The sequence below is a fragment of the Vigna angularis genome, chromosome 2 (assembly GCF_016808095.1).
Source record: "Vigna angularis cultivar LongXiaoDou No.4 chromosome 2, ASM1680809v1, whole genome shotgun sequence".
In the NCBI taxonomy this organism is placed as follows: Eukaryota; Viridiplantae; Streptophyta; class Magnoliopsida; order Fabales; family Fabaceae; genus Vigna; species Vigna angularis.
In genome coordinates, this window is record NC_068971.1 from 41,815,256 (window position 1) to 41,842,563 (window position 27,308).

Here is a 27,308-nt window from a genome sequence, read left to right on the forward strand (position 1 = left end):
TAACCAAGAAAGTGATGCAAGTGATGATGTACAATAGTTGACTTTGTATAGTGATTTCTGAAGAATGCAGATTTGATTTAAGATTTTGATAACGACTTTGAGATATCTAATGTTATATGAATCTATCAGTATATCCTATGTCCAATAGACAAGATTTGAATTTCATGATACTGCCAAAGAACAACTAATTACCAGTCTGTTCTCTGCAGTTTTAAACAAGGGCTATATTGTAGATTTTTTAAGACTTATTTTTTATGATTGCTTAGAAAAATCAAACACTAATAGTGAGATCAAGTATTACTACAGTATAGATGTTTTAAAAGTTCGAGTAAAAAATAATATAATAATTGTATATTTTTATTTAATGTATAATTTATTTTTCAATAAATGTTTATTGTTTTTTTTCCTTAATAGACTAAAGATAATGTCACTGAAAGTAATTATTTGGTTATTTGCATTGCTTTTCTACACATACAAATTGATAGTTGAATGAATAGATTATTTCATAAAATATTGAATGAATTTCCAGATGACCTTTTTTGTTTTAGTTTGGTTATTTACCCCCTATGTGGTAATGCCAAGCTTCTTAATGAAATTCAAGTTTCTTAAAAAATAGTAATAAATGAATAAATTAATAAATAAAAACAACAAATTTATTGACACAATAACTCAGACCCTTCTTATGATTTCTACAGCTGTAACCATTTATGTTTTCTCACTGAAATTTACTCTTTCTTCCCTTCTCTGCATCGTGGTTCACCAAATTTATCTCCTCTTTGAATACTCGTATCATTTTTCTTACGTATAAAATACATATAAATTCTTTTCTGACATTCTTTTGAATTTTTTTTATGTATTTCACGTATAAAATACATATCAAAATTTGGGACATCATATTTTAATTTCCTTTTAGTTCTTTTTAACACATTCAAAATTTATTTATAGAATATAAGAATGACAATATGTTTGCTTTAAACTAGTCTGTACGTCAATTTATATATCATGGACAAATTGGAGAAGGTTGACCTGTCAACCACTATTTATTTCTTTTGTAATTTTTTTTAAAAAAAGTTTGTAAATGTTATTGGATATATAAGTTTAAGTTTTCATTTTGTATTCATTTTAAGTTTAAGTTTTCATTATTGGATATAATTTATTTTATAACTCAAGTTCTTCAATATTAATGGAAAATATATCCTCGAATCGACTTTAAATTAAATTATAAATATATTTTAAGATATTCATTTAAATTTATGAATTTAATTTATTTTATCAAATAAGAACTCAAACTTTCTTCTTCTCTTTCTTATTGATAGCTCGATTCACTGAACCATTTCCAAATGAAACATGTTAATTGTTTCAATCTACCCTTAATCATTGAGTCAACTTCTCACCTGTTCCTGATAAATTGAAGATAAAAAAATTAAACAAATTGATATGTTTTACTAATTCTATCTTATATCAAATTTATCCAAAAAAACAAGTCTTTAAGAATTATATTTTTCTAATTAAAAGAAAAAAGAAAATAAATAAATGTGATAATAGTTCTGGTCGGATATGTCATAGTATTAGTGTTTCTTGTTGTTGTAACTAACACATTATTTTTCAAATTGATTTCTTACAATTTATCCACTTATTAGCAACACGTGGTTAATAATATGATAATATAAAAAAATAACACTAGTAATTAATGGAGGAATGTGCTAATAAGTATTTATAAAATGTCGGTTAAGAAACAAATCATACATTTAATTAAATGCTTCCTTTGTTCTTTTATGATATTCTTTTAATGTTTTTCTACTAAAATCAAGAAAGTCATTTAATTTTTAATATTTTTAATATAATTTTGAATAAGTTATCTATTATACTTTTTTCAATTTGTTTTAACGTAGATTTATATTTATCGTTATACTTTTCCCCTCTTATGCTACCTATTTTTGTTTTCTCTCCATATAATTAAATTAAACGTATAACTAAAAAAAATCGCATTATTTAAAATTTAAAACATCAAATAAAAAACTTAATAATTTTATTTTTTTTATATAAAAAATATTTACTTAAATTCTAGATCCCTTCTAATTGTAATCCATCCAGTGTTATGGTCTCCTTTAAGAATTCTAAGAACGAAAAGAGGTGTGAATACATGCAGAAAACATTTCTATGTTGAAATCAGAAATTTGAGATGATAAGTGGAAATATGAAATGTTATTAATCAACTCATACTTATCTCTTGGGTGGACTTTTATTTGTTTACACATTTTCTAATAAGGTTTACCCCTTAATCTTTGTTTAATCTACATAATTACACTTTCACTGTACACATTTGATAAAAAATAGTGTATAGTAGGATGTGTTAACTATTCCTAAAACGAGGTGGTAATAATCTTAAGCTTGATTTAAAACTAATATTATGATAGGTTTGATTGGTGTTTGTGGAAGGAGGTGGTAAGAAGTAGAAAGTTGTCGGTAGAGTTAACCGGCAGGTGCCAGTCTACTAACTTGAGTTAGGAAGCGACAAACTGCAGCAGTTCCAAGGTGCGGCGTTCGGCGCAAAACTATAAAACAAAAACTAATCAACCAATTTATTTATTAAACCAAACCAAACAACCATACCAACCCCATACAAATACCTATTATTACATAAATCAGAGCTTTCAGCTTCTTAATTAGCAATTTTCAGTTTCAGATAAAATAATACATAATTATTTTTAATAATACTATTTTAATAATGTAAGAAAAACAACAATATTAAATAAATCTACTCATAATTGTTATATAAGGAATTCGTTTTAGTTATTATAAGTATGGTAATAATATTGAAAAAAGATGAATGATTTAGTAAATAGATAGATAAAATAGGAGTGTGGAAGCAATAGAAAAACCAGTGATGTAATGCCTCCACCATTAAGAAATGTTCCCTCTGAACCCTACATAAGAGGGTCACATGTCCCCATTAACATTTCTTATAAGACTCTTTATGCCCTTATTCCCACTGTCCCACTTCCCCTGACCCCTTCCCTCTCCCATACCATACTCTTCACTCACATTTTAGTTTGCACCATTTCCTAGTGTGTTCGTGTGCCTACAAATTTTATTCACATAAAATACACCAACACCTCTTTCTCTTTCTCTTCTGCTCATCACTACTGTACTCATTCTATGGCTTCTGCAAGTGGAAATGGAGGCTCTAATGGCTCTGGCTCTCCTTGCGGGGCATGCAAGTTCCTCAGGCGAAAGTGTGCAGCTGACTGCATCTTTGCACCTTACTTTTGCTCAGAACAAGGCCCTGCTAGATTCGCTGCCATACATAAAGTGTTTGGTGCCAGCAATGTTTCCAAGCTGCTTTTGCATATACCAGCTCATGATCGTTGTGAAGCTGTTGTCACAATTGCTTATGAGGCTCAGGCTCGTATCAGAGACCCCGTCTATGGCTGTGTCTCTCACATTTTTTCCTTACAACAACAGGTACTATTATATATATATATATATATATATATATATATATATATATATATATATATATATATATATATATATATATATATATATATATATATATATATATATATATATATATATATATATATATATATATATATATATATATATATATATATATATATATTCTCTCCAACCTCATCAAAAGTTTCATACTTTCTGGGAAAATAAAATACCTAGATCTTCTCATTAATCATGCTCAGGTTTTGTGTTTATATCTCCTCGTAAACATCGAATAAGTAACACATTAGCCCCTATTTGGTGTTAGACAAAACTTGAATACAGTTTTAGAGATGTTTTTGTCTGATCAAAATCAAAAGTTTATGTCAATAGCTTACATGTAAACATCTGTTATTTGAATTATTAAGCTTCGAATTTAATGGAAAATAAGACGGATAGGGAAGATAATACCGAAAACACTTTAAAAAGTATGTTTAAGTTTTATTCTTAAATGGGTTTTTATCAAGAAGTAGACATAAAAATAAACCCAACTAGTCTCTCGTCAATCAAATTCTGTTTATCATGTTAATTTTCTTTCTGAAACCCCTTCTTGGTTATTTAGTTTATGTTGGATATTTGGAAAAATGGGGTCATTCAAGAAAACCAGCTACTCCTGTCGTTTTCTCTTGCTTGAAGTCTAGGTACCTAAGTCTGGCTTCTATGACGCCTCAAGGGCCAGTGCTCAAAGAATAATATTTATTACCATTGGCTTGTATATAAAATACACACCAGTCAATTTATTTAGAAAGAAACAGTTCTGTAATAAAAATTCCGAGTCTTGTAATTTTGTTACATTTTGCTTTTTTTTGTTGAAATGCAGGTGGCATGCTTGCAAGCACAGCTGATGCAGGTGAAGGCTCAGCTGGCTCAGAACCTGATGGAGTCGAGGAACATGGAGAATAATAATCATCAGTGGGCAGGGAATCATAGTGTTGCAATGAACCATCCATTTTGTCCCACTTACATGAACCCTATATCTCCTCAAAGCTCTCTTGAGTCAATTGATCACAGCAGCATGAACGATGGAATGAGCATGCAAGATATACAAAGCAGAGAGGAAAGAGCATACAACAACAATGAGTTGGGTGAGCTGCAAGAACTGGCGCTCAGAATGATGAGGAACTGATTATGACTAGGTTTAGCCTTTTCATTTTCATAGAAGGATGTTCCTTGATGTTGAGGGGACATGGTCTTTTGCAAGTGTTGTATATATAATGAGAGTCTCATCAAGAAAACTGGCCATAACTGATAAGCCTAAAGTTTAAACTATGCATTAGGCTTTTTCTGTTTGTGGATTCAATCCAAAAGAAATTAATTTTTTACAGCCTAGCTAGCTCAGTTTTTCTCTCTCTCTCACTCTCCATATATACATATATGCTTTTGCTCAAATTTGCAGTGTTGATTAACATTGAGTCTAGAAAATAACTTGGCTTTGTTATGTGAACTATACTACAGTGAAGCATAGACAGTCTTAAGCAAAAATGGCAAAAGGGAAGTCTATAAAATAGGGGTTGTCATAAATTATTATGCATTCTTTGCCTGTCAAACTTCAATAATTATGGTGTGTACCTTTGAATTATGAGTTGTCCTTGGTTTCTCCCTCTCCCTCCTCGCTTAATGGGGATCTTTTTTCCAACAAAACCACACGCTTAATTGAACTTTCTAGATCACAATGCTTGACACGTTCAACTCTTTTGTTTTATTTATGGTGGGAATCCCCATCTAGGTTAATTTCGATTTGTTAAAAGACAAACACATACTGGCCTCACCTGTCTACTTTAGTGAATAATCTCTTTCACGTTTCTGAGGTGTTTCGCGACAGAAAGTAACATGAAAAACAATACTTTACACACTAACCTCTCCCAGTTTACTCAAAAATAAATTATAATTACACCCTTCTTTTTATTTCTTATTTTTCCGATTTTTTGAGGAGGAAGCAACAAAGGGACCAAAAAGAGCTCATACATGAGTCTTAATAATTGCATATTAATAACATAAAGCTTTTTCACCACCTATTTTTTATATGTTGCATAAAAACTAGTGTGATGCCCCATCTTGTTGAACACCTTTAGATCCAAATGCAATGTTCCCTTGGGTGCATTGATGAGACATTTTTCTAAGATTTCTTTTTGCAAGGCAGGGAGCTATAGAGGGCACTTGGATGCTACCATCATAGTTAAAGCCAAGCACAACCCTAGGGTTAGTATATCCAATGGGCCCTACTTGGTTAACAGGTAGTTTTACCTAACATTACTATGCTAATCTTATTGCAATATCAATATATATATATATACCAATGATTTTGTATTCGTACAAGTAGACAAAGTGTCTCCCCGATTCAATACATGGCTGCATATCACTATTTTTATTTAACCAATTAACCTCATTCTTCATATAATAACATCAAACGAAGAGCCTCGCACTGCTTTGACTTGGTAAGAGGCATCAAGATGAATAAAATTTAGTGGGGTGTTGAAACTTTTACGCACGGTGATGATCAAACAATGAAAGAGTTGTAGTAATAAACCGACAGAAATAGAGAACCGTACTATGTATCGAATCGACTTGGTCTTATAAAGTGCTGTTCTTTCTTTTTGTTTTTTGATCCCATCAAAGTGCTGTTCTTGTGATTATAACTGAGTTCATAAGTGTACTTTTAAGTTGCTAATCGTGAAACTATTTTATAATTTCCTTGCATGCGACTCGATTGTTATTGGTGAGTTCGTACTAATTTGATGGGTAAAATAAAAACCAAGCATGCAATGTGTGCCTTATAAATTATTTATAAATAGAAGGAAAATATAATTTGGTCTGAGAGTTGTGCACACACAATAATAGGTGATACCTTGAGTAGGGGAGACAAGAGTAGTGGACAGGGATCTTGTTCAACACTTTCATTACACAATTCAACCATGGGGACCATACGCAGAAGCTCCAAGTGAAGCACAAGTAACCCAGTTGCAGTATGACCTAATAATAATCACTCCTATGACGAAACTTAATCTGCATGTGTGTGTCTCTCTAACTAAACAGATATAAATTAAGTCTCAAATTTCAAATCATTGACGTGCCTTTGCAAACCAGTTTTATAGTAATTAATTTAAGTATTCCTTAAAATAAACGCTTCTATCAAGCACGTACGTTGATAATTATGATATGTATAGATCCTGGAAACAGAACTAGAAGTAGCTGAAAGATCTGCTAGGGTTATAGGCTTATAGGACTGAGAAAATTAATGAAGTGAGCAGGCCATGGAAAATTGTTGTTTAAGTATCGATGGACCACCTTTAGAACCTTGGATGAACACGAACTTACATATGAACAATAAAATAAACATCCTCGGTCTCTGTCAGGATTGATTTCATGAAAAAAAATATATATGTTTATGCATAATCAGTCCTATTAAACGGCCGTTAATTCCACAATTTGTCTAAAGCAGGGATAAGAAGGATTAAATAAAAAAGAAAAAACTTTATGCCGGACCATTATTTGCATCTGGAAAAGTAATTATTAATTGGGAAGACAAGACCCATTAGTTTAGTTGAAGCCCGGTGATTATGATTAGCTAGCTGAACATGAGAGCAAAAGTTTCTCCAAAAATAAAGTAGAATGGAACCTGAGCTCAGAGAAGATAAGATCGGTATTGGTCTTTACTTAATTTGATGAGTTGCTGTGTGATAAAATAAAGAAATAATTAATTGCAGAAGATGAGAAGAGTGAAGAGTGGTGTTTATTATAGTTTATTGCAAGTATAATTTTATTAATTAGATTAATAGAATTAAATTTAGTGTTTTCTGAAAGAAGAAATATTTTAAAGATGTACAGTGAATGATGAATTATATTGTATGCATATATTTGATCTCCGGGATTGGCGAAAGGACTGGGTTTGCATTAATATATGATATTAGGTCAAAAGTGGGACACACGTGCAACTTAAATGTTTGATTTAACATGGATGTCACTGACATGTATTAGACAGAGGACTTTGTCTTCAAAACAACACAAGTAACTGCCTTTCTTGTTTCTTATTATGAGATTACAAATTTTCAACACACAAGAATAAAAGAAATCAAAGTTTCTGCAAGCCACGTTTGCGTTTTAATACTATTTGTTTTGAACTCGATGAGAATGGCAGATCTTCAAGGATTCAAATAGGTTGCCCTTGTACTTGTTTATTTTCAAGATTCAAAATTCATTAAATCTTATGATTAGTTAGAAATTCGTATTATTGCAAATATTATTTTCTTACACGTACGTGTTTGTTAATTGAAGTTATTCATTCTTAGAATTAACATTTATTTCTCATCAAGTTAATGGAAATTAAACTAAGGAACTGATTTGTTCTTTGAGATTCAAACCCAATGCAGAAAGTGAAGAAGGTAGATATTAATTATTCACAATTTGCAGAATGCATGATCAGCATTTGGAATATTTAAGTGACCTTATCATACATGGGGTCCCACAATTCTGGAATCTACCAAAAAAGAACGATTATTTTCACATATTTCTTTTTTTTTTCTTACTTATTATTGATTTGACAAGTTTATTTATATACCATCAAAAGTTTTCAAGTGGACACAAACAAATATTATAATATTAAGTTAGATCACTGTTTAGTTTTTCTTTAGTGTATAATATTTTCGTAACTGAAAAATATTATAAACTTTTATAACAATGTACAATCTCAGATAAAAATTCAAAATATTAAGTTTCTGTAAATTATAAAGTGTTATATTGTTATTTTTTGTTATTAACACCATAAAAAAAATCCCTCATTATGTAAATAACCAAACAGTCATCTAACTTTTTGTTTTTCATATTATTGTGCACTTCATTTCCCCAAAATTCACTATTAAAAGCTTCTTTCAACTGCTGTACATATATCATAAGATTAATCAATGGTAAAAACTTCAAGCTGATTATCAAGCACTATAATACACGAAAAAAAAAATACTAGTTGATAAAATTTAGTCAATCGGACCAACTTCTTTTTATCAAATACAAGAAAAAGAATATATTCAATTTTAAGTTTGGTACACAAATAAACAACAACCTGATTTTCACTTTTATAGTATATTTTAACCTATTTTTTAATTTGTTTGAAAAATTCAATTTAACCCGTAATTCTTATAATTTTTTTAATATGATTCAATTATGTCATTCCTTTTATATTGAGTTAATGCGTGCATACATATCACATGTATTTTAATTTTTTTTTTTAAATTTGTTATGTTATTGTTGTGTCACTTAATAAAGACTATTGTTGATTAAATCCACAATAAGTGCATCTGCACTGATAAATATTATTATTCTCTCCGAATGTACTTGTATAATATATGATAACCTTTTTTTCATAACTTAATTAGTCATCAAAATGTATAAAAACACAATTTGGTATTTTTACCAAATATTTTTTGGTATTTTTATCAAATAATTGGTGTGCAAGAAATTTAACTACAATTTGTTAAAACTAAAATTCATCCACTTCATTTCCATACATTCACAAACATATCAATTTCATTTATTAGGTGTTCAATTTCAATTTTAGATTCACAAAACATTAAAAAGCATATATCATTAACATCACAAAATACATGAGAATTTCATATTTTACAATTAATCTCAACAAATATGAAAAATCCTCCATGGTAGACCTATTTTCCAAGGTTCTTTGTAGTTGCTCCATGCTCCAATCGTGTTTCCCCTACGCATTTTCATCTTCAATTTGTGACTCATCTTCTTACTCAATCCAAAAGGGACAAAATCACCATTGATAAAAAACTCAAAAAGAAGAAGGGAGAGCTTCCCAGCACCCCAAACAGCCTCTACAAGCCTCTCTCAATCGCTTTAGATGAAGAATGAAGTGTAGGAAGAGAAGAATTCCAAAAATCCTCGCAAAACATAACTAAATATCTGTTTTACGCGTTTCTAGACTTACAGACTCACGAACTTCTAAACTCCTCAAATGAAAAGTCAACTCGTCCAAACAAGTAAATAGTATCAGTCAGAACTCGGTAGTGCTTACTTGTATGTAATATATATATATATATATATATATATATATATATATATAGGGGTTTGCTAACGCGCGTACGCATGTTTTTCAGTTGGTACATTTTAGCAATGTGTATCGGGTTTTAGTAGACAAAAATACCCTTATATATCATGGATTGTAAGTTTTAAGGTTAAGGGTATTTTAATAATTTTCATTCTCAAAACTAAAAAAAAAAGAAACCCCCAAAACCCTTACTCACCTCTCTCATTCCTCTCAACCCTTTCTCTTTCATCTCTCTCACTCCAACCTTTTCTCTATCATCCCTACTGTAGCCCCAATTGAAAAAATCAGAAACACTTGTCGTTAAACAATTTCAGGCAAAGGTTCATTCAAGATCTCTTCAATTTCACCATCTTCACTAACCTCTCTAATTTCATCATTTGCATATGTTGAATCATCATCTCTAAAAAAAACCCTCTAGGCCAATTACCAATTCCTTCAGATATCAATTATGCTTGTGAAAATTAGATAAAATTATATACGACAAAAAATATAAAATGAAAACTCATTATAAAATCATTTTTTGTAAGAAATTGTTTAACAACGAGTGTTTCTGATTTTTTCCAGGCCAATTACCAATTCCTTTATGTCATTATGCTTGTGAAAATTAGATAAAATTAGATAAGACAAAAATTATAAAATGAAAACTCATTATAAAATCATTTTTTGTAAGAAATTGTTTAACAGCTAGTATTTCTGATTTTTTCTAGGTCAATTATCAATTCCTTTGTGCTTGTGAAAATTGGATAAAATTAGATAAGACAAAAATTATAAAATGAAAACTCATTATAAAATCTTTTTTTTTTTAAGATTGTTTAACGACAAGTGTTTCTGATTTTTTTCAATTAGGACTACAGTAGGGATGACAGAGAAAAGGTTGGATGAGAGAGATGAAAGGGAAAGGGTTGAGAGGAATGAGAGAGAGAGGTGGGTAAGGGTTTGGGGGTTTCTTTTTTTTCTTTTTAGTTTTGAGAATGAAAATTATTAAAATACCCTTAACCTTAAAACTTAGAATCCATGATATACAAGGGTATTTTTGTCTACTAAAACCCGGTACACATTGCTAGAATGTACCAACTAAAAAACAGGCGTACGCGCGTTAGCAAACCTCATATATATATATATATATATATATATATATATATATATATATATATATATATATATATATATATATATATATATATATATATATATATATATATTAATTTTAGTTTGGTAATGAGTTTATTATTTCGGTTTAAAAAGCATTATTAAGAGATGATGAACAACCATGAAAGAGATTTTAAACCCTTTCTGGCTTTCGTATTGTTTTTGGGCTGTGATAGATAAACATCCCATATCCTAATCAACCCCTTAAAAATATTATTTTTTATTAGGTCTGTTATAGAAGTAGGAAAACTTTGGGGTTTTCATAAAATTTTCTATTTTTTTTTCACTCCTGTACATTCATTGTGTTCATACATACTTGAGGAGAGCTTGGATTTGCGTAAAAAGAAGGACTGTTCATACATACTTCATTGTCTTGTGGAAGAGAGAAATAAAAAGCAAATGAGAAATTCTTAATTATTTTTTTTAATGTATTTCATAAATATATAGTATATTTTTACTTTAAAATTAGAAGTTAAAAATTGCACATTGCTCTTTTATACTTCTTGTTAATACATATTCGGGCGTTTTTATCGTTAACAACAGTTATTTAACACTTTGAAAATGAGTTTCAATATTTGAGTCTCGCCAAGGTTATATTAGTTTGAAAAAAATAATCAACTTTTTTAAATGTAATTTACTTTGAAAGATAAATAAGTTCGAAGCGGTTGAAGGTAAATCGGTTAGCAATCTATCAACGATAATTTTTATTATTTTTTATAATTTTTTATTATAATTATTTACGATTTTTAATTATATAGATAGATAGTTTGACTTATTTTAATAAATTAAAATATTTTTAAATAATATTTTAATATTTTAGATATTTATTTTATGTATTAGTCAAATTATGAAAATTGACATTATTTTTATAATGATGTGTGGTAAAATAAATGAACATTTTATTGTTATAAAAAGATAAGTCAAATTAATTTATTTTAATTATACTTCAATAAATATATAAAAATTCAAAACTGCTTCTACTTTTAATTTTTTTATTCGATGTATTGAAATTAATTGTTATCGTTATTAAAATTGGAAAAAACCTTTCAAACTATATTCTAAACACAACCTTAATAATAAAAGCAATCCAAAAAAGATATTTTCTTCTTTTCTGTGTATTTAATTTAGTCACATATATTAATTACACATATATGAGTTATCTCTTTAATTTTCTCTATAATAACCCATGATTGCATCCGTATTGTTGTTTTGTTGTTATCAAATAGTTAAATATGTTGCTGTTAAACATTATAATTTAATAAGTTAGTTTATCACCTTTAAACTTTTAAGTAATTAATAACCTTTAACTTTCAACATTTATTGCAACACGTTCTAAGTTATAGTGCCAATTTTTCTTTATTGCTTCGGCCTTCTTCATATGGATCATGATTTGGATTTGAGTCCACTTAGGTTTCAATTCTTTACTATTGAAATTGGGTCATAGGAGATTGAGATTGTTAGGTGTGTAGGAAGTGGCTGCCCAAGTATGTTTTTGTCTATGTTCAAAACTTGGTCCATTTTTCCCATTTTGTTTTCTTTTAATTATGTTCAGATTATAAATAAAAAGTATTAGTTGCAATAATTGTGGGGATTAGGCTTGATTAAAAATATCAAGAGCACAAGAAAATAATGATTTGATAAAATAGGTTATTAGTTTATTAAATGTTGTAGGCACTTGATTTATTGATAAGATTAGGCTGGTTATTCCTTCTCTACAACATCATGTTTATTTAAAACCACTAATTAAACTAATTAAATTAGAATTTAAGTCAACTATATCCAAAATATGCCCCATTGACAACAATTTGATTAAGAGTTTTTTTAAGTGACTACAATTTCTAATATTATCCTTTCTCAATTTATTATTTTTTCAAAAATAAATATTTTCTAGCAATGAGTTGTAAGTAATAAATTGTTTTACATTCACTCTTTTTTTTCAAACCACGTGTGTTTAAAATAAAAAGTGCATCACATGACAATTTTATAAATCTTAAATTTTTGTTTCTCAATCTATTTTAATATTGGATAATTTTTCTTTGGTAATTACATTAAGCATGTATTAATTCAAGCTCCTCACATGTGAAGACTTGATAATTTTCAAATTTCCTAACAATATTTTCTTAAAGTAAATAAAAAGAATTATTCTCACTTACTTTTTATGCTAAAGAGCCCCTTGTGGCTTAATGATCCTTCTCTTCTCCAAATTCTAAAAAACAAAAGCCCACTCTTAATTTGTTTTTGTAAATTTTATTATTTTAAAAAACATATAAAATATTCATATCACATCTACACGGAATAACGCAAATCTAATTAAAAATACAGTTACTAATTATAATTGTTAGCTAAGTTATTAACAAAATCCCAAAATAAAATTAGTTTTTTTTATCTCTTGAAAAAATCCATATAAATCTGTTTATTTTTTCTTTTTCAAAAGAAAATATACCCAGATATATTATAAAAAAAAAGAGAAAATATTTTTACGGGTTTTTCTATATGACCCATCCTGAAAATGGAGTTGAAATAAAAATTAAAGCGTGTAGATAAGTGCAGTAAGAGAGGAACTTCAGAAATATACAACATGTGTTAAGAGAGCATGGACCACCATTATGATTAAGTAAGCTACAAATCCAACTGAAAAAGACATAACTGAACATGGAGCACAATGATAACAAAGAAAACAGTATTATTTGTTAAACATGCATTGCACCACCCTTTATCACAGCAGAAAGTGAAATTCAATGAGTACAAGCCTCATAGATTGCATGGTATAGCCAAATATATGGGAGCAAGTGCATGAACTTAACTCATTATCAGAAACAAGATCCTTTGGCAACACACATAAATTTCATCATATCATCACTAATATATAACCATTTTACGTGATGGGGGTTCTGAATTTGCAGTACTTATGTTCATCTTTCAAATTGAGGAACATTGAGACTTAAGATGTACCTATGCTATTTCTACTGATATATTTCTTCACACATTCCCAGTGTTTACCCTAATGAATGCTAGATTTGATTCATTGAATGGTAACTATCACAAATTAATGCTACTTTGATTTGCTTGTTTTATCTTAGGTTTTAAGTTCCATAGAACACAGATTAAGAAATGTGATTTAAACTATTTGTAATCTTTAGTATGTTATTTATATCTCTCATTTATTATCCGTCATTTCATATTATTTCTCTGTTTTTTATAGGATATAATGATACAAGGTTCAAATATTTGTCATTTAGAGTGTTTTTGGAATTAAAAAGTCTGCACAAACAAACACTTTCATAGGCAAACATGTTCGAGAGGCATTGGAAAAAAAAATATCAAACAAATGACATATTTCTGGCTCTTGCTAAGCATTTGTCTGTATTTCTTCAACATCTTATCTCCAAAAACCAAGGTAAGAACAATATAATTTTGTAGTTTCATAACGTACTTCAATATTACATAAACCTATTGATCTTGTTTAATTTGCTGAAACAAGGTAACTGGGAAATAGAAGAAATTCCGTAAGTTTCATCATTCATCAACCAAAAGTGCTTTTTCATAAAAAGAATCATTCAGAGGAATATATTGTGTGAGTGGGTGAAGCATGTACTTCAATGACATTAATTACTCTGAATAATATGCTCTATCTACATGTATGTTGCTTTCCCCTCAAACCTACAGATACTTGTTTAATATATCAGTTACTTTGGGATTACCATTCCCTAGCCTATTCCATATATATTCCAAATATTTTCAATGTGCAAACATATCTATCCTTTAGGTCAAATTTAGGATCTTCATCAAGTCCATAAACAAACATAATTTACTTCATATACAAAAACCAAAGTTTATCAATATAAGATTTTATTATTCTAATAAATACCAATAGTTCACTAAGCTAAACAAAACAATACTATAATGCGGATTCCCATTACAATTATATATCACATTCTAGGCTTCCTCAGGTAATAAAGTGCATGCTTCGCCACACATGTGCAACAAATTCAAAATTGATAAAGTTGACTTCACCAATTCTTTCATGCAGACTCTGATCTTTCATGAAGTAAATTTCATAATCACCAAAACTCACTCTTACTGAAGGTTATCCACTTGATAAAAGGTCCACTGCCTTTGCACGTCACAGGCCATGGAGTTACAACTCTCTTCAAAGCTAGAAAAGGAGATGCTTTCCTCTACTGTTACGGAATTGTCATCATTTCCAATAGGGTTTGGGTCCATGAAGGTATCAGTATTTCCATAGTACTGTGTTGAAGTATCGGTGGACAATTTAGGAAGAAATTGTGAAGCCGAGTTGGAATTCTCCGTCTGGAACCAACTATCAAGATACTGCGGAAAATTGGTAGATTTTCCAAAGTATTTCTCATTAGGGTTTTCAGTGGCAGAGGCATTGAGATAGATCTGACCTGCCTGTTCCCTGAGATGAGCTACTTGTGCTTGTAAATTCACCACCTGCAAAGATCAAACAAAAAAGTGGATAAGTTAGTTAACTGGTATAACCACAAATCAGCTAGGGTTTTCAACACAGTAAGCCTGATTATGCTTATGAAAGGGAAAGAAAAAACCTGTTGTTGGAGTGCAAAAATATGAGCAACACAGCCATAAATTGGATCTTGAAGTCTAGCTTGAGCTTCATAAGAGATGGTTACAGCAGCTTCACAACGTTCACTGACAGGAAGGTGAGCAAGTAGCTTTGAGACATTGCTTGCGCCAAAGACCTTATGAATGGCTGCAAAATGGGTGGCACCCTGTTCATGGCAAAAGTAAGGAGCAAAAACACAGCCTCTCACACACTTCCTTCTCAAGAATTTGCAGGCTCCACACGGAGAACCAGTCATGTTGGCCTTTTGGTTGAGGGGTTTGTGGTCTTTTAGGATTTTGGGTTGTTTTCTGGGTCTCTTCAACCTTGTGCAAATCATAATGATTTATCACCATCTTTATATACACCACAACAAGAGGAAATGGTGGATTAGGGGAAGGAATATTTAATTACACTAGGTCCCCTTAATGGCCTACAGTGTTCAATATTTTTTTCCCGTATAAAACACTTTAATCCCCCTCTACCGATATTTTTATTTGTCAGAAAATGAGATTCCATTTGAACATCCTTATACGACAAAAGAGGTAGCAGTAACCAAACCCATTTTGTTTGATGATTTGATGTATGTGTGCTCTTGTCCCTTCTTTTCTGAATCAAATGTATGGTACCTTGTGTATGCGATAATAATAGCCGCAAGTACATTATTTATTGGACTACTTATTTATATACATTAACTTGACAGTGGTAATATCAAAATGGACCTATCCACGAGTTATTTAATAGTTCTTTACTCACCAAGAAAGCAATTTTTACAACCTTGGAAATGGGTGCTGCTAAATTATTAGTCAATTCATGTAGAGGCTGGTATGATTTCTCTTGACCAAATACATTTGATTTAAACTTGGGAGCAAGAATCATCCTCCATCTGCGACAAAAGAAAAGAATGCCCAACTGTTACCCACACACCTATCGTTTCTTTGCCACGTTTATTAAATCAATTTTTTGTATGTCACATATGTGCATGATTGGAGTAATGAACAAAAGGATGGCACTGTGAGGACTGCTATATCTACATTGTGATACGAGCCAGTGCTTCTGATCCTTTTGAACGCGTATTTGAACTCCCATAGTGACTATTTACAGGAATCTTGAGCGAGAATGAACGAATATTGTTAGTCCATGGAAAAGAATGAAATGGGAAACGGTATAAATCACCATCATCTAAAATCACTTAACTTTAAAATAAATTTATTAAATTCATTTTGTTAATGTTCACCGCAACACACACAGTGAAGTTCAATAATTTGCAAGAGCGGCACAAATTACCACGGTACTTACATTGACAAATTTAACATAAAGAAGAAAATGAATTGGGATTAACTAGAACCTATGATTATATATATCCATTGAGTTTAAACAAATAATTTTCCTCTCATACTGTCAAAGTTGAGTAATCCAGAAACAAGTTGGTATTAAACAAGTTAAAAGAATAATGCTCAAAATTATTTGGTGGATTTTTATTATTGGAATATTATCAAAATGTAAAAATGGGTTCAGAAAAAATAAAAATAAAAATGAGATTCTAAAAATGAATGAAACAAAAGGGTTGTGACATACATAGAAGCTAATAAAGACAAAGGGAGGGCCGAGAAGATGTGATTTGTTTGGCCTTTCCAGACTTGAATTTGTTTAAGTGTTGGAAGTCATGGTTTGTGGAACAATACCGTATGAATATTTAGTTATTAATTATATTATGAAATTAGTACGTGTACTCTCTCCAAACACTAAAATGAAACACTCTCTTCTGTCGAGTATAGGCACCAACATGTAGGACCATCCCAAATGTGCAATGGGACCCTCCTTCTACACTACCTAATAATGACATCCTAACAAAAAGTTGCAAAATTAAATAAATTATGAAAATAACTGTTAAGAAATATACCACTTGTGCTTATATTCAAGGGATTAATATATTTCGTATAAAATCTACGTCTTAACAAAATTATTATTGCTTACTCTCAGCTTAATTACTTATACTATCTCTTCACTCAATCAAGTATATATTCACTAAGAAAATTCAAAATCTTCTCAAACTTTATTGGATTATACTTATCTTTAGTTTTGAAAAAAAAAATTATGTTGATTTCATCAGGTTTTTATATTGAACTTCACTCACTTTAGACATTCTTCTCACCCTTCAAGTTGATTCAATGAGTGTCCAATTTCTCGTGCTTAGTTTTCACTTCCTCTTTTTAGCTTTTATTGTAATTCTCTTGATGAAACATCAAAATATTTCCTCAAACTCCAATCTTTGGGGTCGATCAGGAATCAAACAAATAAATTGTATTCTTCCAATTATTAACGTTGTTTCGTAGTCTTCCCTCAATGATTTAAACTTCTAAAAGAATGTGAGTATGTTTCACTGATCAAGTTGGATTTCCATATGAAGTGAAGATAACCCAAATGCGAAGAAAATATGTATTAGTTATAAAATGTCAAACTTTCTATCTCACTGTTGCACTCAAATCTAGCCATTACACCAATATTTATCGAATAAATATTATGAAAAAAAAATTAGAAATGGCGTGACAATATCAACTTGTTCCAACTCTGGTTAAAAATCTCGACTAAAAATAAAATATCAATTTATAGTTGATATAAAATTCACTTTATAATTCTTTGTAAGGTTAAATTAATTTTAAAATTTACCGTATCATAATTATGAATTAAAATCTATTTTAACAAAAAATATTATTTATTAAATTTATTATTCTATTTATTATCAATTTGCTATTAAATCATTTTTTATTGTGTGATTTCATGTTTAACATGTATAACCAATTTCTAATATATAAATAGGTGTAAGTTTTATTTTACAAATCATTTTATAAAATTGGGGTTAAACTTAAAATTTACTTTTCAATATTTTTTTAAATGAATACTTTTTAAAATGAAGTTATTCATAGATTTTTTAAGTATGCTAAAGTCCACTTTATAATCATTCTTATCACTTTTACTTTAATGTCTATCTTATAAGATATTAACCTACACATTTTTCTACAACATGCTTAGTTGAAACGGAATAAACATGTCATTTGGATTATTCTTGATATTTAACTATAGTAAAACTTCACTCTTATCTATTTATTACTTTAACTCTTCTTTATCTTTATCACCTTAGTTTTCATTATATATAATTTTAAAACTAGTATACAAAATAATGATTTTTTTATTTATAATATATATATATATATATATATATATATATATATATATATATATATATATATATATATATATAAACTTAGTTTTATCTTCAGCAGACATAAGATCTCTAATAAATGTAAAATAGATTTTTTTTAATAAAAATTAAAAAAAAAGTAAATGAAACAAAAAATCCATCGTATATGTGAAAAAAGGGTTTTTGGTGGAAAAAAATATATGTAAATGAGGAATTATTTCTAACACTTTGAAAGGATTTACTATGCATAATGAAGAAGAAGACTATGTAAATTCAATGAAAGAGCTATCCTGAAAAGAAGTAAGAAAACACAGGTATATAAAGTTTAACACTAATGGATCTCATATTGCATTAGGTATGTAGTATCGTCAACAAAAGTTTTTAGTATCAACCCTGACATCATGCCTCAAATGAAAGCCAGTATCACTCTCAAACAAAGAGGAATATATAGCTGTATTGTTTTCCATTGGTACATAATACTGTTGGAGACAGCATGCTTTTGTAAACACAAACCCTGTTTTATCGTTAAATTAAAATATCCACCCCTAAGAGTCATCAACGAAGACGAAAGGATTTTATTTTATTTAATTAAATACTTAATTACTATTAAAAGATATATAAATGCATCATTTACCTAAACATTGGACATCTGTATCGAGTTTTAACAAGATTGTCTATTCAATATTTTTAAATTAGTGGTTATATATATTGCTTTTCATTTTATGTATTTTAATTATACCTAAACTTTTTGGTCTTTGCTCTGGATTTATGGTCTTCCCATTTGAAGACACAAATTCTAAATGATTTATTCAACACAAAACTTTCCAACTGATATTTTTTTTCCAGGTCACAGGATGTCCCGAAGTGGATCACCACAAAACTCATTTATTAGAGCATTTAGCGACAGTGGAGACAATTATTAAGAGATAATTTATTCATAAACAAAAACCGAATAGAGGGAAAAAGAGAAAAAACCAGCGTGCTGATAAACTTTTCTGAGATTTACAATTCTGAGATTTAGGAGGTAGTGACATCTTTTCTTGTTTTTGTTTTTTTGTTATTACTTCAATGTCTCAGTGCCTTAGAACCCTACCTTATTTAACCACTTGTGTTTACAAATTCGCATTTCTGCTTGTCCCTGTAACTTTCTTTTTCCTTTTTCCTTAACAAGATAAGATACCCAGAGAGTCGTATTGAAATTTCCCTTAAAGAACAATTTGCTTCTGAACCATGTCAAGTCATAAAAAGTGACACATCTCGAGAACTGTAACAATGTATCAAATTCTCTACAATCAACTCATGCACAAAACAATGTATCATCAGTATATGATTTTCTATAATTTATTAAAAAATGTATCCGTCTTATTTAGTTGATTATGTGTAACATAACAAACAAATTATCACTTAACATATGTCAATGCATCGTAGATATCAAACTAAATGTTAAAAAATCATTAATAGCTAAAAGACAAAAAGATATTGAAGCCGGTGTACAAAATTTATAAAGTATACAATATTAAAAAAATGTTATTAAAACCTAGCACCTTAGCTTGAAGAAATTAATGGGATTTAGAAATTTGATAAAAATCAAAGGATAAAAAAGGTTTTAATTATTTTTATTTGGCATCACTTAGAATAACACCAGTATATAAGATAAACATATATATATATATATATATATATATATAAACTAGGTTGACACTTTATTCCTCAACTATCATTTATACATCTTGAAAAATAAGTAAATAAAACTAAAAAGGAATATAGAATACAAACCAATATGAAGGGATCAAACCAATACAAGATTATAAATCTCCACACCAAAAATATTTTGTTTATCATTTAGTCCCAAATTAGTTATAGTCTATCATTACATTTATAACTTTCACGATATATATCTTTGAAAGTTTAAAATTTAAGTATCTTTTTAGAAAGATTACCTGACATTACTCATAGCATTAAGATTTTTTTTATTGTAATAAAACCCAAGAGGATTATTGTATTTTTTAGCTTTTTGCATTTCTCAAATGTCCCATATAATGCTGGAAGGTTGCGAGACCAATATCTTAAATTTAAGTACTTCCAATATATGAAATGTTAAGTAGAAAAGTAGAAATTTAATGATACAATTAAAGGTGTACTTGAAATAAATTTCAAAATTAGAATCCAATCTCAAACTTAGGATGTAACTAGACAATAAAAAAATATAGCGAACAGTTTGGCTTCTTAAAACATAAAAAAAAGGGGTTTACGTTAACACGTAATGAAAATTGTTTTTGTATTTCTGAAATCCAAACATTTTGTTATTTGTTGATAGAATAATAGGCAATATGAATTGAAATTCTTGGTGAAATTATTGTATATTTCAATAATTTGAAAACAACCTTTTTCAACGTTATTATAAAAAATGTTATAAACTAATTATTGTGAGTATTGTTTAAACTCGCTTTAATTTTGATGAAAAGATATGAACATAAGTATGAATAATATAATTTTTTAAGAAACAAATTGGTTAAAAGATGGTAATGGGTGTTTACATTATCACTCGTCTTGTCCTGTTGTCGGTCTACTTATTTTCGTTCTTATATTTTATCAGGTAACTTAAAAAATTATCTTCCATGTTTTCTCTTGTCTTTAGTTTCCTTTCATTTAGAAAACTTTTTGTTTTTTCATTTTACTACTCAATTTTTCATTCTCTCTTAAAGTGTTGTTTTATTTCGTTAAATCAAATAGTTTTCAAGACGCTCATTTCATTATTTCTATTTTTTAATATATTTTTTCACGTCTGAAGAATATTTGACTCTTTGATACTGTTCAATAGTGTTAAATCCTTATTGTTTGTATCCTTTTAATATTATTATTTATTGTTTTCTTTGCTAATTTTTATTTCTTAAAAAAAGATTTAATTAATATTCGAAGCGGTAAGAAGAGGAATATATATGTTACTTGATGGAGATGAAACAAAATTTAACAACTAACTATTAACTTTGTAGATAAGGATGACTTTTCGGATTTGGAGATAAAGTATTCACACCCATAGCCTTATTGTCATTACTTGTAGTGTTTATTTTTATTATTTATTTATGTGGATAATAGTTTGTTAAATTAATTTTCACTACTAGAGATAATTTAATTAATTACTTATTTTAGTGTTATATTTTTTTCTCGTAACAATTCTTATGTTTCTGAATATTAATATATTAAAAAGTGGATTTTAAGTCTAACTCACGTCCCTTTAAAGCCAAACTCAATCTCACAAAATCGGTTTTGTAAGATGAGATTTACATCTCATTTATATATTACAATTTGATCTTATCTCTAGTCGATATGAGACTTCCAATATTATACCGCAACCAAAATTTATTAAACAAGTATAAATTAGTCAACTGAAATACATCCAAAAATACATAATTATTCCAAAGATTTAAAAAAACATTTATTTAACTCTAATACAAAAGAAAGAAAAAACTGGTTCGGAAATTTTATTTCACTGAATAAAAGTAACTAAACACATTATCCACGCACTAGTAGAATATTTGCTTTTAAACTCGCACATTATACCTCATTTTATACCAAACCGCTGCCTATAAAAACGCGGTGGCATATTTGAAATTAAGTTCAACTTATAGGTCTCAGTTGCATGGCAAAATAAAGCATAAAGCACTTACCACCTTGCTGCTTTCAGAACCGGTGTCTAAAACCACCTACCGAAGATGATACTACTTCGGTTTCTTCGAGAACCGAGGCATAAAGCCTCTGCACCTCTGAACACACTGCACACGACTGGACAAGCCAGCTGACAACTTTATGAAAAGGCTATACTGCTTCGGTTTCTCGCAGAACCGAGGCATAAAGCCTTGCCACCTTTGCACTGTACCACTTTTTGAAGTTTCTATTCGTTTTGTCCAAGAGTTACAACTTCGGTTGCTTTAGAACCGGTGTCATTGGCTGTTTCGGCTTCGAATGCTCTTCTGACCAAGGCATATAGTCCTCTACTGCTTCGGTTGTTTTTGAAAACCGAGGTAGTATCGTTTATTAAGTTGGAAATTTTCAGCGCTCGTTTCATTTTTCTCGCGCTGCTGGTTCGTTCTGCTTCTTCTTTCTCTGCGCATGAAATAAGCTTCGTTGCTTCTGCTTCTTCGCTGCTACCTCGCGCTGTTGGTTCGTTTGTGTCGCCATCACTGTTGCTTCGTCGCCACCACAAGTCCTTCGTTTTATTTGTGCCGCCTCCATCGTTGCCGCTTTGCTGCCTTCGTTTTTGGTGCTGCCTTGGTCGTAGCCGTTGCTGCCCGCGCCCTTACTGTGCATCACGGTAAATAAATTTTTGAAATGTCTTTAATATTAATTTGAGTTGGTCTATTGATTGAAAATATTCTAGTGTCCCTGCTCTCTGCGTTTTGCTTTATAATTTGTTATGGAAACATCTACTTATTCAAAGGAACAAACTTGGTATCAGAACTTTAGGTTTAGATAAGCCTCACTATCGATTTGGAGTTGGCAGAATGAGCTTCAATACACTTTTAGAACCAATATACTTTCAGAACCCACGAAAAACAACTCGGATATACTGTGATTATTACTTTAAATAAATAAATAATGGCTAATTAAAGCTTTGAATATAAATTAATGGCTAATTAAAAGGAAAAGCTAGCCTTATATCAAATAAGACGAACAAATTTAATTCATTATATTTAATTAATACAAATTAATAATATTTAAGAGTAAAATATGAAAGTAATATGATACTTTCAAAACTAGCATAACCTATTTAATTGATATAGAACTTTAATTCTTTTTTTTATCTAAATCATTTTATTATATTACCGATTTGATATTGTCATTTTCATATAAAATTGAATATATGCTTAATTTATGTAATAATAATAAGGTTTAATACATCATTTGGTCCCTACTTTTGGGGTTTTTGTTCAAAATGGTCCCACCTTTTGAAAAAGTTCAGTAAGGTCCCATATTTTGTTTAAAAATGTTCAATTCGGTCCTTTTCGTGGATGACGTTAAAAACTTAACGGTGCTGATGCCACTGTGGCCAAATCTGAGTGAGCTATTATGTTTGATGAATACGTGGCACATTGCACTGTTAAATATTTTAAAAAATTAAAAATGACGTAATAGGTAGGCACTTGAAGTTGCAGCAGGGCCACCGCCACTGTCATCGCTACGGCCACTACCGCCACTGTCACCGCTGTGGCCACCGCCACCGCCACCACCTATTTCTTCCGAATCGGCGGCAACTGTAACATCCCAATTATTATAGCATTAAACTATAATAGAGTTCTTACATCATTGATACAATAGAACAGTTGATAGGAGGAGGAATAATAGTTTTCCTCATTATTACACAAACCCTCACTAATAATTCAAACTAAATACAGTTCAAGCTTAAAACCGAGACTAAAAACATAAGTCTCATTCTTATAAATAAGCTTCTGTCGGTCCTCCATCTAACGCTTGCTTCACCGGTATATCCCCAACTTCTGCTCCCATCCACCGGATGATCATCGCCAGACAAAATACATAACACAAAATAACAACCACACAACAGACAAAGCAAGGGTGAGCTAATGCAACATAAAATGTTATGGTAAATTAAATAAATAACTAATTTTCCAACTTACAAGTTAAATTACTCAATAATACAATAAACATACCATACTCATCGTAAATTCACTCATCCAGATAATCGTATGAATATTGAACTCTTAGCTAGTTCTACACTTACAGTGGTACTTTACTCAGCTACATCCCATCCTACTCTGTCCCCCAAACTGGATCTTCGGATATGAATACAACCACTGAAGTTACATCCTTCCTACTCTGTCCACCATACTATGGATCTTCGGTAAGGATTTCCCACTCTCCACCACATAGCTTTCTCTCTAAGTGAGATCGAGACTATTGAGAGCATAAGAATGAACCCCTAAGTCGGAGTTCCTATATTCATACGTACAATACTTGACACAAAATCAATAAGGAGTTCCTCCTTGGAACTCTATTCTACACTTTCCATTCATAAATACACATGTCAACATATTATCATCTTTAGTCATATCTTAAGAAAATAACTCTTACATACTCAGACATTTCACATCCTCACAGAAACATCACTTATTAACACATAACTCTTTATGGTCTATTAATTTGAACCCTTAAGTAGTTCAAACAACTTAGATACCCTCACCAATGGCTCCGGAAGGGTCAAAAACCCCCATATCGACCTAAAGAACGTCCAAAACGGATATTCAGAACTCCCAAAATGGACATCCAGAACTCCCAAAACGTCAAAAACATTAAAACACTAAATTTGTTACGCATAACTCGCTCCAGCGAGTTGACTCATTCACTCAAGCGAATTTACTATTCCAAAATCACGAAAATTCACTTCCCGGACTATAGCGACTATTCCTTTCACCATACAGACTTTCTAAACATCCAAAAACTCATCTCCTATCAACAACCCATATTCATCCAAATCTTATAAACATCTAAACTAAACATATAATTAAAAGACAGCGGATAATTAGTACAATCCAAAATTTCCGATCAAAAACCTAGTCTCCTTTTAAATCCATAAACAGATCCAAAATCTTCGATCTATACGTATACCTAAAAAAAACTTCCACCGATTCAAAATACTTAATACAAACAAGATCTCTTCAAAATTATCAAAACAGAAGCATATCCCAATTCCCAACCGTACATCAATTCAAAAGATACAACAGAAGCAGAATTTCATTCTAAAATCATAAAGAGAATCAAGATCCTAAACATATACCAAATTTAGATCATACAGAAACAAAAAAGACTCAAGGTTAGCTCCCCTTACGGTTTTCTCCTTAGCTAGCCTTTCGAAAACACTTTGCGAACGTTCCCCCGACTCAAATCACAGCTCTAAAGTCCCTCTGCTCCAAAACCTTGGTACTCTAGCTTTTGGTTCAACTTAGGAACCATTCCAACCCCTGGGACGTCCTTAAATAGCCAAACATTTGGCCAGAAACGCGTTTAAACAGTCAAAAACGCGTCAAAAACGTGTTCACTTACTCGGACAACTTTGTCAGTCTGGTTGAACCCCTTCCCGATGTCGGAATTACGCGTATGAGTACTCGAATCGAAGCTATTCGAGTCTACTTTCTAATGGAAGAAGAATCATCCCAAGATCTAATTTTAACAAAAAAATAATAATTAAAATACTAAACCATGTCAAAGTCGACAGCATTGTATTTTGTACTATACTTCGTACTTTTGTTACAACTTGTTACATCTTGAGTTTCTTAGTCTCCTAATGACTCAAACTTACTATTTCTTCTAATTTTCAGGGTCTTACAGCAACACCTTCCACAACCCCCCGAATCGGCGACAACACCTTTCACCACCGCCACCACCTATTTCTTTAATGAAATTTCTTAAATTTGCAATTTTTTTAATATGTTGCTTCACTGTTTTGCTTTATTTAATGTGTTTGATTTTTATGTTAGTTTGGCATTAACTTTTTCTTCTCTCTCACTGGCAATAATCAAGTTAACCCTCCATTTCTTTCCCTTTCTTTGCCATTACCATTTTTCAACTAACTCACTTTGTGTTTCTGCCAGCCACTGCAGAAAGCAAACAAAAATCTTTATATCAATTTTACTCTATTAAAAAAGGACAATAGAAAATATATTTCAATTGAAAAACAAATAATTTAATATCATAAAAGCAATAGAGTTAACCTTTGTCAACTTATGATTCAATTTCCATCCACATATTTATCCTTATCATTGTGTCAGGCAAGAATATGAAAAACATGATATGTTGATACTTCATGGCTTTGTTGCCTGCTTTGGTTCTAATAATGAATTATGACTTTTGCATTGTTTAATTGTTTTTGCATATTTATCTTGCATAATTTTAGTGAATGTAATAGGTTCCATGCACCTGCATTCTATATAGAATAGTTTTGCATATCAGACCATGACAGTGGCGCTGGTGATGAAGATTTGGGATCGAAATCCATGACAATCGATTTGTGGATTGTGGAAGGTGTTGCCAACGATTCGGAAGAAATAGGTGGTGGCGGTGGCCGTAGCGGTGGTGGTCGTAGCGGTGATAGTGGCGGTGGCTGTGCTGCAACTTCAAGTGCCTACCTATTACGTCATTTTTAATTTTTTAAAATATTTAACAGTGCCACGTGCCACGTAACCATCAAACATAAGAACTCACTCAGATTTGGCCACAGTGGCATCAGCACCGTTAAGTTTTTAACGGCGTCCATGAAAAGGACCGAATTAAACATTTTTAAACAAAATATGGGACCTTACTGAACTTTTTCAAAAGGTGAGACCATTTTGAACAAAACCCCCAAAAGTAGGGACCAAATGATGTATTAAACCTAATAATAATAATTTATGAAATTATAATCGTCTTCTAGAACTAAGTATGAGTGGAACTATGTGCTAGAATTTGAAAGGTAGTGGAGTTGTTTGCTTAAATATATTGTTTGGTAGAATATATTACATGTTGCATATGTAATTATTAATTTGCTTGAATATATTGATGTTGTTGACAATTAGCCTTAGTTTCCCGTTTGAGATTCAATATAAAAATTACTTACTATCTTCAACTCGTGAGGAAAGTACTGGCTAAATATGTAATTCAATTATATAATAGTATGTAGTAGATATTAGGATATAGTAAGTTCTAAGTTTATGTTTCTAAGTTGTTTTATGCTTTTCTACATTATTATTAGTTTAACTTTGTACATTGCATTGATTTATGCTTCAAATTTGATTCATGATTACATTGAATTGATTTAAGCTTCTAAG

General features: G+C 30.3%; 2 protein-coding genes across 2 annotated transcripts; one reads left to right on the forward strand and one right to left on the reverse strand.

Annotated features, from left to right (window-relative positions):
• Positions 1 to 2,986: 2,986 nt before the first annotated feature.
• LOC108347968 (LOB domain-containing protein 16) lies at positions 2,987 to 4,825 on the forward strand. Its single transcript, XM_017587438.2, has 2 exons — positions 2,987 to 3,465; positions 4,319 to 4,825. Exons 1-2 carry the CDS (start codon positions 3,160 to 3,162, stop codon positions 4,622 to 4,624), a joined length of 612 nt encoding a protein of 203 aa, XP_017442927.1. The 5' UTR covers positions 2,987 to 3,159; the 3' UTR covers positions 4,625 to 4,825.
• A 9,698-nt stretch (positions 4,826 to 14,523) lies between these two features.
• On the reverse strand, positions 14,524 to 15,614 carry LOC108347969 (LOB domain-containing protein 29). Its single transcript, XM_017587439.2, has 2 exons — positions 15,274 to 15,614; positions 14,524 to 15,160 (listed from the first exon to the last, which is right to left on the reverse strand). The coding sequence occupies exons 1-2, from the start codon at positions 15,544 to 15,546 to the stop codon at positions 14,783 to 14,785; spliced, it is 651 nt and encodes a 216-aa protein (XP_017442928.1). The 5' UTR covers positions 15,547 to 15,614; the 3' UTR covers positions 14,524 to 14,782.
• Positions 15,615 to 27,308: the final 11,694 nt, after the last annotated feature.